The 14,985-nt window shown below is 33.8% G+C and overlaps 1 protein-coding gene across 1 annotated transcript; it reads right to left on the bottom strand.

Annotated features, from left to right (window-relative positions):
* Positions 1-4,470: 4,470 nt before the first annotated feature.
* On the bottom strand, positions 4,471-14,259 carry LOC114261999 (ABC transporter E family member 2). The gene is made up of 12 exons (XM_028202326.2): positions 13,865-14,259; positions 11,795-11,880; positions 11,597-11,694; positions 11,404-11,521; positions 11,229-11,318; positions 9,049-9,353; positions 8,744-8,939; positions 8,479-8,664; positions 8,111-8,380; positions 5,297-5,542; positions 4,941-5,075; positions 4,471-4,844 (listed from the first exon to the last, which is right to left on the bottom strand). Exons 1-11 carry the CDS (start codon positions 13,965-13,967, stop codon positions 4,956-4,958), a joined length of 1,818 nt encoding a protein of 605 aa, XP_028058127.1. The 5' UTR covers positions 13,968-14,259; the 3' UTR covers positions 4,471-4,844; positions 4,941-4,955.
* Positions 14,260-14,985: the final 726 nt, after the last annotated feature.

Here is a 14,985-nt window from a genome sequence, read left to right on the forward strand (position 1 = left end):
CATCTCAAGGATTTAGATGAAATGTTTCAGATTTTGAAGTCCCACAAGTTACGTCTAAACGCATCTAAGGCCTCGTTTGGGAACCAGCCCATTTAGTCAAAAAGCCAAAAAGTTACTAAAAAAGTCAAAAAGTCAACAATCCATACCCAAAAAATCAAAGATTCTCTTTTCTCTCTACTTTTTGCACATCTTTTCGTAAAAAGCCAAAAAGTCATCCCAAACATACTAGTTTTTTCTAGCTCATATTTTAGCAAAATAGCCAAAAAGTTACTAAATTAGCTTGTTCCCAAACGAGGCCTAAGTGTGCATTCGGCGCAGGATCAGGTAAATTCCTAAGCTTTCTAATGACCAATGTATAAAAGCTGATCCCTCTCAGATCAAAGCAATCCAAGATCTTGAGAGGCCCAACACAGTCAAAGAGGTACAACATTTCACTGGCCTAGCATTTTTTTTGGTAATAAGTTATTAATTGGCTCATATTTTAGTTTAAAAATTAAAAATTTACTAAAAAAGTCAGTTTTTAAAAGGGCTCAAAATTAAATTTCCTTCTAGAGTCTTATTTTACATATCAATAAAAAAAAAAAAAGGAGTTAAAATTGACAATTTTGCTTATACTAGCCATAGGCCACTAACATTTTACTGAGTTACCAGATTTCCTTGTGTATGCAGGGGTGGCCATGGTAAAGGACGAGAATAAGCACAAGATATACAGGAGAAAAAAAGTGAGTTTGGTTGAAAATCTATTTGGTTTGTAGTGAGAGAAATATGTGTATTATTAAAAAAGAAAGTTAGTTTTCAAACTTAAATAAAGATAGATTAATAAAAACGGGATATCTAACAAAGAAATGACGTCGTTTAGGGCTGTAAATTTGGTCCAGTCTGACCCGATCCACCTGGGTCTGGGTTTAGGCCAATCCACAATTGGGTCGTACAAGCTTTTGCCCAAATTCAAGTTAGGCCAGCCTGCATGATAAAAAACTAGGTCCAGACCCACTCAAAGTAAGGTTGTAGGCTCGGTCTTTTTATTTTTTTTTTGCTAAAAATAATTGATAGATATATGTATATTATATGTATAGATTATTTATGAGGGATAAAAAGTAAAAAAAAAAATTGTACTGAAGTATTTTAGTTATGATTAATGAGATGTTTGTTGATATTTCATGTGGTATTTAATTAGTATGACTTATGTGTTTTTTAATTATGAATAAAAAAATATATGAAATTATGTAATTTTCTTTTTTTATTATGACATTAGTTTAATTATGATTCATGAGAGCTATTTGATTAGATCTCGTGTGATATTCAATTTCAAAAAAATGACCATTGGCTGGGAGTAGGGCGGTCTAGCCAAGTTAGACCAATAGGGGGTGAATTTTCAAGCCAAACTGGTCAAGCTGTGGGTTGGGCTCACGGGTCAGACTGAGCTTCAAAACAAACAATCCAAGCCTACGCCCAAGGTCTCAAGCTGGGCTCAGGCCCTAGACTAGATGAACTTATGCAGACTGAGTCGCGGGTGAACTTTAGGTAAGCCACGAGTCAGTGGGCCAAATTCACGCCCCTAATGTCAATGGCTTTGTCCACGACGATGAGGTTTTGGACACTGCAACCGCTATCATCTATATTGCAAGCAACAAAACCTCAAATCTCGGTGGTAGAAGAGAGAACAAGAAAGATGTATTGTTGACATTTTCTATTGTAGAGACAAAGGTAGTGGCCTCATATCTTATGTTTGTTGTTGACAAACAATGAAAATAGGTAACTGAAGCGATATAAGGAGGTGACATGCAGAAAGCATAGTCGACGACCGATCGTGACAAGTGTTGTTGGTTTCTTTAGTGGTTATTGTAAGCTAAAAATGTCACTTTGATTTATTTTTAACAAATCCATAAAAAATTTCCCAATCAATGACTTTATAATAAAATTTTAACTTTCATGGAGTTACTAACATTTATAAACCCCATTTACAATCGATGACATGAGAATAATATAAGAGGGAGGAGGGAAATTGAGACATCATGTTTAGTAAAGAAATGTCTCGTTCATTAGATTAACCTTACAGTCTAACATGTATTCACAGGAGAAGTTATTTAGTAGTTGGGGAGCATTGCTTCACACTACACAAATCATGACATTTGTCATGTTGTCACTTCATAAGAGACAAAAAGTGATGAGACTTACTATTTTAACCAATAAAATGCACGTTGGAACACTCATTGAATTTGTCCCCAAAGCAAACTATAATTTCTAGTATTCATAGAGTTAATTTTTAAAGTTATTGCATGTGTTAAACAATAGTATGGAGAGTTAATCTTTAAGATTATTGGATGTCTTAGCCAATTAAAGTTATTGGACGTGTTATCCAATTAGTATAGCAAGACGAAGCAACCAAACTGCTAAATATAACATCGATCATATAGGACAAATTATATTATTAGTCCTTGTATTTTGATTATTATGTCATTTTGACTCTTATAATTTCAATCAGTTCAATTTTGATATTAAATTTATAATTTTATTTCAATTTAATTAAATTAATTATAATTTTTAATATTTCTAATGAAAAATAAGCACACAAGTAACATATATCATGTTTCTAAGGATAAATTTATAAATTTGCTCAATTTAGTAAGTTAACCTCAACCAACTCAATAATAATTTTTTATCAAAAACACTAACAGTATTATCAATTGAACCAAATTGACACAAAATTTAAAATTAAGAGCTAAAGCTGAAACATTTGAAAGTAGAAACACCAAAATAATACAGAGTAAAATATAAGAACTTCCAGTATAATTTACCCTATAATATATCTATATTTCTTCTATCATAAATACATTTTATGTCAAAAAGGAAGAAAAAAAAGCATCAAACAATTTTTTAATATAAACATATATTTTGTGTTGATAGAAATTAGTAGAGCATATTATAAATATTCTTTATTACATATTTATTCACCCATCAAGTTATGAATTTTGCATCCATCTCTGTATGAATACAAAATATATGTAATTTCATAAATTTTTATATTGTAACATATCAAAATATAACATTTTTAGCAATACAACATACCAAAATATAAGTTGTAACATTCCGCAAATGACAACCACTGGCATCATCCACAATCTTGTGCTCAACTCTCGGGGACAATGCCGTAATTTACTAAAGTGACCCTATCTTGAAGAAACTAACCAATAATAATTTTCTTTCAAAAGCAACAATTTAAGCAAGATGAAAAATATTTGGGTGATTCTACTTACACCACTTTTTTTCCTTCTTACACCCTCCATCTCATTACGCTATTTAAAAAAAAAATTAAATTCTCATTACACCTAATATATTACCAAAACAAACCCTATGATAAAAAAACTCTTTAAAACCCATCTCTTTACACCCATACTTTGTGCTGGGCCTGTTCGGTAATACAATGCTAAACAATTTGAATTACTCTAGTTCTATGTTACCGGATAAAATTTTGTTTCCCAGAATTATGTTACCATTCAATTGGATAATTTCAGTTCGCTTCCCAACAAAACCAGTAGAGTTCACATTGAAGTGCTTGTTTGGTCACACAATGCGAAACAATTTATAAAAATTCAATGCTATAACGCTGGAATAAATTGTTTGTTCTAGCCTTTTGTTACTATACATTTACAAAGCCACTTCCTTCCAAATAATGTAGTAATAATTTGTGTTGGGCTTGTTCGATAATAAAATGCTAGTGAATTTTAATTACTCCAATGTTATGTTGCTGGAAAAAATAGATTTGTCTAGCGTTCCGTTGCTATATATTTATAGAGCCACTTTGTTCCAAATGATAATTTAGGCTTGTTTAGTAATTTAATATCAGACTTAAATTTTTTGTTCGGTAATTTACCGAAAATACATCTTTTATTCGGCAATTTGACACCAGATTTATATTTTTTATTCGGTACTGTGATGCCGAACTATGTTATTTTGTTCGATTTCAAAACACCGAACAAAAGTCGCAGACCAACCCATAAAATCGAAGCAAAAGCCTACCAAACTAATAAAAAAACTCAATTTCACTTTTTTTTTCACCACCATTTCTTCATCCATTGCTTTTTTTAATGATCAAAACATTATGATTATCACTTTTTAAAAAGAGATATGTGAGAAAAAAGAAAAGTTGAGAAAGGAAAAATAGGAATTGAAGATCAAGGGATGTAAGGAGATAATCAAATATATTTAATTTTAGTATTTTGTCCTTTTAAGTAATTTCACGCATAGATAAATTTGAAAGAAAAAAACAATCTCACATGGAGGGTGTAAGGAGATAAAAGAGTGGTGTAAGTAGAATCACCCAAAATATTATTTCACGTTTCCATAAAATTCCGATTTTACCCTTGTCTTTTAATTAATTAGCAAGCAAGCAACTGACCAACATTTGTAGTATGGGGGGTGGGGAAGAAAGGGGCTCACTTTGCCATTTCCAATGGCAAACAAAAAATGAGAATGTTAAGAGAGAGATCCAATAAAGGATACCACAACAAGGTTCGTGTCCAAAACAAAATTTGTTGGACATTCACTCCGTACCTCCTCCCTAGTAAATTTTCATACATTTAAGTCCAATTCACCGATTGTTACACCAAAAAGACAGTACAATCACGAAATCTTTCAATCGCCCAACATGGCCAAACGGGTCAACATAATAAAGCATACTTGCCATATAAATACCAAAGGAAAATCAATAAATTACTCCCAAATGTACTCATCCTCTTGACCACTGAGAAGGGGGGCTCTTGGCTGATCAAAATATCAAAAAAGCACGGTGAAGCTCCCATAAGTGGCAGATATTGACGCCCTTTATCTTTGATAACCACCAACTACAAATGACAAACATTCCTGTTAATGTCAGAGAGAGAGAGAGAGAGAGAGAGAGAGAGAGAGAGAGAGATAGAGAGAGAGAGAGAGAGTATTACCTATTCATAATAAAGTTAATCATCCAGGTAATAATAGGATCCAGCAGATTTTTGCTCCCTGTCCTTAGTAGACTCCAATTTGTTGATTCTGGGCCGATAATTTGTTGGGTCCCGCCTAAACGTGATGTTAAGATGCTATATAAAATGCAACAGAATGCATTCAGTAGAAGATTAGTAATAAGAAAGATCTTTAAAAACACGAGCATAAAAAATTAAACAAACAGTGAGCAGGGGAAATTTTCTCCACAACGGAATATTTAATAGATATATTATATATATTGCACTTTACTCTTAAATTTAGTTTCTTCCTATATATTGGAAAGAAAGAGAACATCAAAAGAGTTAACGAGGCTTACAGATAGGAAAAGATTCATGCCAGTCAACAGTGACTGTGGTGTGTTTGCAGTACAATCCACGGATGGTCTTCCCTCATATACAATGACCCTATCTGCCAGATAGGTTGCCATTATAAAATCATGCTCGACCACAAATGCAGTCTTTTTTGCATGCAGGATGAATCGCTTGATAACCTTTGAGGCAACAATACGCTGCTCAGAGTCAAGATATGCACTTGGTTCGTCTATCAGATAAATATCTGCAGGCTGCAATGAATACAACACATTACATGTCAAATAAGATTAATATATTCCGTAAAAAAAGGAGTAAAAAAACTAATAACACTAGGATTCCCAGGCATATGCTTTCTGAAGAATGTACTTGCATCAGAGTTTCAAGAAGCTAATAACAAATTTCCTTGTTGGTTATATACAAATAGCAGAGAACATGGTATAAGAATTCTACAACCAAACCATGCTCACAAAACGTAAGGCATACAGTACCAGCATGCACAAATAATTGGAAAGTGCACGGAAGCCACAGATAATTGAACAAACAACAGAAACACAAATTTATGCCTTAGAAAGTGCAAAGAAGCCACAGATAACTGGACCTGCATGCACACACCTACACATATAAAAGATGCGAGGGGCTTGTATTTTAGGGCTAAGAATCCGTTTTTGCTTTGGAAAAGAACAGATATGTGAAACAGGCGAACAAACAGGGAAAAACAAAAGGCAAACAAAACATAAATCTGAATGGGGCTGTACATCAAATCCTAAACATTCAAACAGAAACAATACTAAACCATGCAAAAATCAAGAAATGATCAAACAACAATTCATCTAGTTTAGCTCAACTCCTTTATTTGAAAGTGATCACAGAAATGGCAAAATTAGAAAGCATCCACATGAAATTTATATCTCTCATTCGTATGAGAAGCTTGAATTATTTCTTTACTAACAAACGTGAGCATCATCTTCTTCAAACATCATATAAAATTAAAAGATGCAAGTGTCTAAATTGGACACATATCCCACACCCTTAATTATTATTATTATTATTTTTCCCCAGACCCTTAATTATGAGACACATACAAGCAACCCCTGTACACCTAGAGGAAGTAGAAAAGCCCATATAACACATGTATACACATAGACACTACCCTCGCTTCATTATGAGTTTTTTTTTTTTTTGATAAATAACAAAACTTTATTGAAAAAGCATCAAGATGATACAAAGAACACAAGGAAACCAAAAAGAAAAAACTAAACATGCCTAACCAATTACATCATCCAAAAAATCTAGGAAAGCAAACAAATCCAGGTCTACTCTACTCTTCAACCAACTATACATAGCAACTAAAAGCCGATTCTCCCGCCACGACACAGAATGATAAATTTTTTGAAAAGTTCGCCTATTCCACTCCAACCATATATCAACTTAATATTTTAGGAGCACAAATCACCTATGCTCGTAGCTGCATGGAAATCCCTAAATTAATCAACACACCCAAAAACACAAGAAAAATGATGTCCCGAGGTGATGGTTGTCATTGATCAGGTGTTGGTCTCAAATTGGAACCAATCACAGCCAACTACATCGGTCAGTCTTCAGCTTTGGTCAACTCGGGCAGCAATGTCGTAAATGCATAAATCATTATAAGTGCAACAAAACTATTGCAGACACCCATCTAATCTTCTATACAGTGGACAGCTATTTTGTTGTTCAGAAGGTGTGGACAGAGAGTTACCCTTATTATCATCAATGTGATTTACTTATGTTTATCTGTTGTGTTGGCTTATTTCCTCTTTTGGTTTAGCTTCTTATGGTCCATCTGTATCTCTTAACATATTTTTTTCCTTTTAATTTGAATTTCTGATCTCCATAACATATTTTTTTCCTTTTAAAAAGGATAGCCAAACCATAGATTGGAAATTGAAATTAAACAAATTGACAAATTCACTATTCCATATTCTGATCTCCACTAGTCCTTGTATTTCCCATTACCACCCCAACCTCCATCCAATGGCCATGAAGAGCTCCACTGCCTCCTCAAAGCCGTAGACTACCAACTAATATAATGTTCAATCATCAGTACCACCAGCTCAAGGGCAAACTAAACTTGCTCCATGCAAAAGAAAACACTAAACCGTTTATAACATCCCACATGCCACCACTTTCCCAATCATTTTCTCAATTAATCATGAAACAAAAAAATATGAGTACCATAAGAGCACGGAACCTATCAAAATATACAAGCAGGTTACAAGGAAGTTCACAGAAAAAGCACAGGCATTTTTCGTTGGCCTAAATCATTTTACGGTTGTCACTGCCCTTCTATATGCAATAACAGCCAACATATGATTAGCATGGAAATAATATCATACGGCAATCAGGTACAATAAAAACAAATAATGAATTAATGCAGCAAAAAGTATTTTAGCTAATAAAGAATATAATCATGTGCAAAACATAGAGTCCAGAATTGAAGAGGACAGGAGGAAATAATATCTACTTATCCCCTCAGAAGCATAAACAACCCTGGAAATATAAGAATTGAGACAAACAAATTCAACCAATAAAAAAATTAAGCGATGGACAAACACCAAGACATAGGGGGGTCATCCACTAAGCAATACAAGTACAATCAACAACTAAAGTTCTCCAATTGTAGGGTTTGATACTAACCAAAGAGATGGTGGTCCAACAAATCAAACAATTCAATATATCAACATATATCTATCCCCGTATATATATGTACAGATAAGCAGATAAAACATAATGACACAAAACTATATACAGTGAAGCACACTACCATGAAAAATATTTACCTTTCCAAGGCATAGACATAACGCAACCCTTTGCAACTCCCCTCCAGAAAGATTCACAACTTCTTGATCCATTAATTGTTCAATCTGAAGAGGCTTCATCACGTCTGACACAAACTGGGGATGCATATAGGAATCACGTATTTTCTGATGCAGCAAGTTCCTGACTTGATATTGAAACTTTGGACTGATCTTCTGAGGCTTGTAAGAAACATTAAATTCCGGTATCTCCACATCAGAACCTTCTACGGTATCAGGTTTCAATAAACCAGCCTGCAATTTTTACCACTAAGATAACTCATCCGTGACACATATCTACTAAAACAGATACGAATTCAACATAAAAACGAAGTAACAAAAAAAATATTTACCAGCATGCGGATGAATGTTGTCTTCCCTGTACCATTCTCACCCAGCATTACAACAATTTGGGAATCAGTAAATTCACCCTCCAGCACACTAAGCTTGAAATTTCCCTGAGTTTTAGACATGGTTGGGTACTTATAACGTGCATATGTTTCAATCTCCTCAGCACTTTCCTGTGGAGTCTCAGCAACCTGTGGGAAGCAAAAACATAGTAAACACTCCTGCTGCTTTGTAAGGGACACTGCACGAACGTGAATATGACCAATTTACCTTGAAGGTAAGAGATTCATCCCGAAAACGTAGATTTTCTGTGGGGACAAATCCAGCCAAAAATATATTGATTCCTTCTCTAACAGAGAAAGGAAGGGTAACAACTCCATATGCACCAGGCTTCCCATATAGACAGCAAATGAAGTCTGATAAGTAATCTAGGACGCTAAGGTCATGCTCCACGACAATCACGTAACTGAAATACGAAGTGTCAACAATTGAATTTTTGTCTTTTAGGCCTCAAATACAAGCAAAAAAAAAAAATGTAAGCCTGAGAACAAACAGAGATTGGAGTCAAAATAAACCTATTAGGCCTGAGCAGGGATCGAACAACTTGGGCAGCTTTAAGTCTCTGTTTTACATCAAGATAACTTGAGGGTTCATCAAACATATATATCTCTGCATTCTGTATAGCAACAACAGCGATCGCAAATCTCTGAAGCTCTCCCCCAGATAGATCCCCTACATTGCGATCCAAAACCTGATTCAGCTCAAGATCAGCACAAAGAACTGATTTCATGTCTCTTTCATCTTTCTGTTCAAGCACTTGCCCAACATTGCCTTGCACTGCTTTTGGAATGTGATCAACATATTGGGGCTTGATGATGGCCTACGAAACAAAACTTTAAATCATAAATAGGATGCTTAACAAAATAAAACGCTAAGGAGCAAGGACACAATATCATAAATAGGATGCTTAATAAAATAAAACCATACAAAACACAGATACGGACAGTAAACACAATTAAGACACGACACTGACGCTGACACAGTAATTTTCAAAAACAAAAAATCAAGGCACAACAGGTCACGAACACAAACAAATAAATATATATACATAAAAATAATGCATTTATTCATTTTTACATTACGAATGCATTAATATTTTATCAAACCAAAATAATAAGAAATCATTTTCCATCTTCTGCATATTGCAAAATAAGCATGATCCTAATATCTATTTAGAAAGCTCTACTCAAAACAAATTGGAAGTTTTGGAATTAGACCTTTAGAATTCTAAAATTAAAAAGTTTAAAGGAGGGATTAATAGGTATAAATCCACATTGTTTTTACTTCATCATTGAATCCAATCTATTTCTTAAAACAAATCCTAATGTGTTTTGAGCAATGGATGTGTCCCCCTCAAATATCTGAAGCATGTCCATTTTCAAAAAAATTAAAACAAATTAGGACAAGTGTCCTACACATGCTGAGACTGTCCAAGAGTGTCGATGTTTGACACGGATACTGCGCCTTCGTACAAGTGTCCATCTTCATAAAATTGAAATCATTTAAGCAAATACAATTAGTTACTCCATAGTCTAAATGTATGAACAATATATTAAATACAACAAGAGTGCCGAAGACCTAATAAGCAGCATAAAAATGTTTTTAGTCTGCTATGCCCTAACAGAATCCTAAAATCAATTGTTTTGCTCATGTTCAATATTTTTGCAGTTTAGGAAGTATGGTGATCTCATGTAGTGCTGGTAGAGGGGTATATAGGAGGGAAGCCCAACTATCTTATCAAAGTAGCGTTTGGAGCAAATCTAAGGTTTTAAAGCAGTGGATCCAACCCAGGTGTCCGTGTGACAAGTTGCTGCAATCAATATCCAATTGGCACTAAAACTTGGCATCAGATCATAAATTGTCAAATGTAAAAATGATATATGAAAAATAGAAACAAAGGTATGAAACAAAATACTTGTGTACAATATTATTAGCAGAGATATAAAATAAATTGTTAAGTTTCTCAATTTTTTACTTGTGTACAATATGACCCCTATGTTAATCATATTCCATACAAATTGCTATATATAAACTGTTGTATAACATTTTGATACCATACATAAAACACTACTGTTAAATACACCGTGATAAACTTTAAAAAAATGAGCAATAACCTAATCTCACATTGTCATTTGACATTTTCCTAATGAGCCAACTTGAGTGGTAGATCATTGCTTCAAAGAAAAAAGCTTTAACTAATAATTTTTACAATAGAACAGCTTTCTCATAATGGAGTTACAAAGGAAATTTTCCTGTTCTTTAAAGAAATTTATCATCATCTTTTTTAATTTGCTTTTTCTTTCCATTTGTTTTTCAGTTTTGTGTTGTGGGAAGCAACCAAGCCAAGTAACACCACAAATTATGTATTCTCAATATAAAATCAATGAACATCCACCATTCTACAACACCACACAAATATCTGTAAACCTGGAGACTGCTAACAAAAGACAGACTTTTACTATGTTTAGAAAATGGATTATTGATGCAAGTGAACATGACTGGTACCAAAACATTTTTTGTGATATAACTAACTTTACAGGCAAAAAGCTTGATTACGTTTAATCAATTAACCCAAATGTTCACTTAGACAATACCTTAAATTCCAAACCAATCAAGATACTAGAACTCCATCAAACAAGTAATAAATTAGAAAAAGGCACACACATGATAAAACAAATTCTAAATTAGATGGCACCTTCAAATTATCTTCCAAAATACGGGTGAAATAATTCTGTAGTTCAGATCCGCGGAAATATGCCAAGATTTCTTGCCAATCCGGAGGGTTCTGCAAAACAAATCACATAAATAAGTAAACAACATAACCCATGTATGCATAAACAACAATTAGCGAAATATAACCCAAGGATTACATTGAAACGGCCCAAATTAGGTTTCAATTTCCCAGCCAAAACTTTAAGGGCAGTCGACTTCCCAATGCCATTTGTTCCAACCAAACCAAGAACTTGTCCCGGCCTCGGTACTGGTAACCTGTGATAGAAATTTTAGACTAAAACTAAATCAACAAGAAACCACAACCCTAGAGAAACAGCAGTCAGAACAAACCTGTGCAATTTAAAGGTATTGGGGCCATATCGGTGGGTCGTATCTTTATCCAAATCTTTTGGTAGATTGATAATTTGAATTGCTTCAAATGGGCATTTCTGCATCACAAGAAAACACAATAGCAAGATAGGCACATCATGTAATTTCACTGGTAAATTATAGAATGTACACCAGAAATGCATGTTGTAGTTCACAAACCTTAACACAGATACCGCAACCAATGCACAGCTCCTCAGAGATGAAAGCAATTTTAGATGCAGGAGTGACCTCAATGCACAGTTTACCTGCAAATACATGTGAACTATGGGTAAAACAAACATACGTTCATACTTGTCAAGAGAGAAATATATATATATATATATATAGAGAGAGAGAGAGAGAGAGAATTCCAGCAAGTGATTATAGAACCAAAGAAGTGCAACGACACCAAATGCACCCACCAACCGGAAAACATTATGCAGCACATATACAAGTGCAAGGACACCAACTAAGAGTGAAATAATTTTGTAGCTCAAAAGACACCAAATGCATCAAATGCACCCACTTCCTGTGATTTGATATCCACATGTTTTATATGAAGCACGTATATGTATGTGTACTCAACTCAATAAGCCTTCATCCCAATGACATGGATCCACTACATATGTGAATGTACACATTCGAAAATTACAAACCTACTTCTGCATTCCATAATTATAGTAATCTTTATTTTAAAAATAAATTTATAATGAACGTGAGGTGTCATTCATTTACATATTAGCATCTTTTCTTTACAGAAAACCTTAAAGATGTTTATGTTTTTTTTTTTGGGTAAAAATGAACACAAAAAACATATTTAATACACATGTCACACGTGTTTCATAAAGAAGTGAGGGTGTGGCCAAAGATGATTGCCAGCGGAAGGCGGTGGCTAGAGGTGATTGTCAATGGCTGGATATGGTAAGAGGTGATTGGCGGCAGCCAAAGATGGTGCCCAGGGATGATTGTCGACAGGAGGTGATGGCCAAAGGTGGTTGTCCCCAATGGGAGGTGGTTACTATAGGTGGCAATCAACAGTGGATAGCAGTTGGAGGGGATGATAGAGGAAGAGAGGAAGGAATGAAAACTTACGAGCTGTTTGGTGCAGATCCTGCTTATAGCTTACAAGGCAAAACTAGCTTAAATAAATTGATTATCTCAAAGCTGAGAAAATTGGTGCTTCTAACTTTTACTTTCTAATTATCAACTTTAATCCTGAGGAAAGTAGCACGAAACAGGCCTTTATTTTCAAAACAAGTGAAAATAACTTTTTTTGTTGCAAGAAATTATAAATTTGATAAATTTTTTACAATTTTTTAGAAATGAAAATAACACCCTAAACAAGTTTTTGTTTACAAAGTAGCACCAAACTGGCCTTTCTTTTCAAAAAAAGTTAAACTTCTTTTTTTGTTGCAAGAAATTAATAAATTTGATAAATTGTTTACAATTTTTTAGAAAAAGTTATACTAGGGACCTCAAATAAATTACCAAACCTCTTTGTGTGGGTCCCATACCCATGTGAGAGGTTTGGTAATTTACTTGGGATCCATAGCATTTTCCTTTTAGAAATTAAAATAACACTTTAAACAAGTTTTTGTTTACAATTTTCAATTTTGTTTATGAACATTAACCCCCCAAAAAAGTAATATAAGTGTTTAAAAAAAATGGTAAGTGCCTTTATTTTTATTTGCTTTGTATTTAGAAGGGTAATTTAGAAAAAGAGCAATTTTTGTTTCTCGCCAAATCTCACTAGTTTTGGTGGGAAGCAAATAGTGAGATTTTTCTTTCTCAACATTTCTCTTACTTTCTCTTTCACTCTATTTCTTTTATTTTCTCATCGAATCCCACAATCCAATTGGAATGCAGATGACCCTCAGCACCCTCTTACTTCTGCTTGGGTTAGTTATGGGGATTTCATTGCTATTAAGCAAAGTAGTGATGATATGTAGAGGGTGCCATGTACACTCACTCTCTCTCTCTCTCTCTCTCTCTCTCTCTCTCTCTCTCTCTCTCTCCATAAAGACTAAAGTTTGCTATACACAATTATACAAAATCACGGATATTAGCCGATTAGATGCTAAATTGAGTCGCAAAATAACCATTAACATTAACAGACACGGCTAAACAATCAAAATCAATGAATCAATAACAACTTGATAAAAAAATAAAAATAAAAATAAAAAACCCATCAAAAGCATCAATTCAAATAGCAATTTAACAATCATACAAATCAAATTCTTATTAGATTACCAGTTTTGACAACAGGACAGCTCTTTTTGCATTCCTGGCGGCACTTTTTGGGCTTGCACCGATCGGAGCTGACGATGGCAATACGAGTCAATCGATCCGCCATCTCTCTCTGCTACTACAATCTATATGCGTATGTATAAACGAATCGAAAACGAAGAGAAGATTGAATCGAAGATTGAGAATCCCTAAAAGCTTTAAACAAACAAAGATCAGTAACTACGCCGCCTAGGAAGGCGTTAGGGTTTGTTTTATTTTTGGGGTCTTTTCCTTTTCGTTTTTGGTTTTATCACTTTGCTTTCTGTATTACTATTTCAGCTCTCAACTTTGGTCCCCATTTTTTATTTTTTTATTTTAGAGTTGTGTGAGAATCGTCATCGACTACGCGTGGTCGACACGAATTAGAAAAAGTAAATTGCACGGACACTCTTGTAATTTTTTTAAATTAAATATAGATTTATGCTTCATACCCCCACTGGGGGTCGACCCCAGTGAGGTGTCGGCCCCGGATTGGTCCGAAAAAAAAAATTGTTTTTTTTTTTTTTTTTTAAAGTTTTCAGCCAATGGGGGCGCGCCACGTCACTGGGGGCGCGACCCCCACTGGGGGTATATAGCGCTGTTGTTAAATATATATTTTATTTTTTTATAACAAATTACACTAACTGTCTTTGCATTTTAAGACTTATGTTATTTTAGTCTCTACTATTTTAATTGTGATATATTTGATCTTAAATTTTGAATATAATTTTAAATAAAGACAATTAAAGATACTGTTGATCTATTTTAATGACAAAGTCGTTAATTTGATAAAATATAAACTAGTTTCATAAAAATAAATGTCAAAAAATTATTTTTAAATTTTTAAAAATTATTTTTACCCATCAAAGATAAAATTATATAAAATGATAAATCTTTTACATTTTTATCTTTTTATTTTTTACCAAATTAATTTTTAGTATAAGGTTTAGGAATATAAGAAAAATCGAAAAAATCAACCAAACTGGCTGAATCGAACCAAACTGGCTATATTTGGTCCATTTTTTAGTATAAATTGGTTTGTTCGGTTTTTAAAATTAATTTTTTAAAATTTTCTGTTTGGTACCAGTTTAGGCATCTTGTGTACC

Source organism: Camellia sinensis, chromosome 8 (genome assembly GCF_055761805.1).
Source record: "Camellia sinensis isolate YWXY chromosome 8, ASM5576180v1, whole genome shotgun sequence".
In the NCBI taxonomy this organism is placed as follows: Eukaryota; Viridiplantae; Streptophyta; class Magnoliopsida; order Ericales; family Theaceae; genus Camellia; species Camellia sinensis.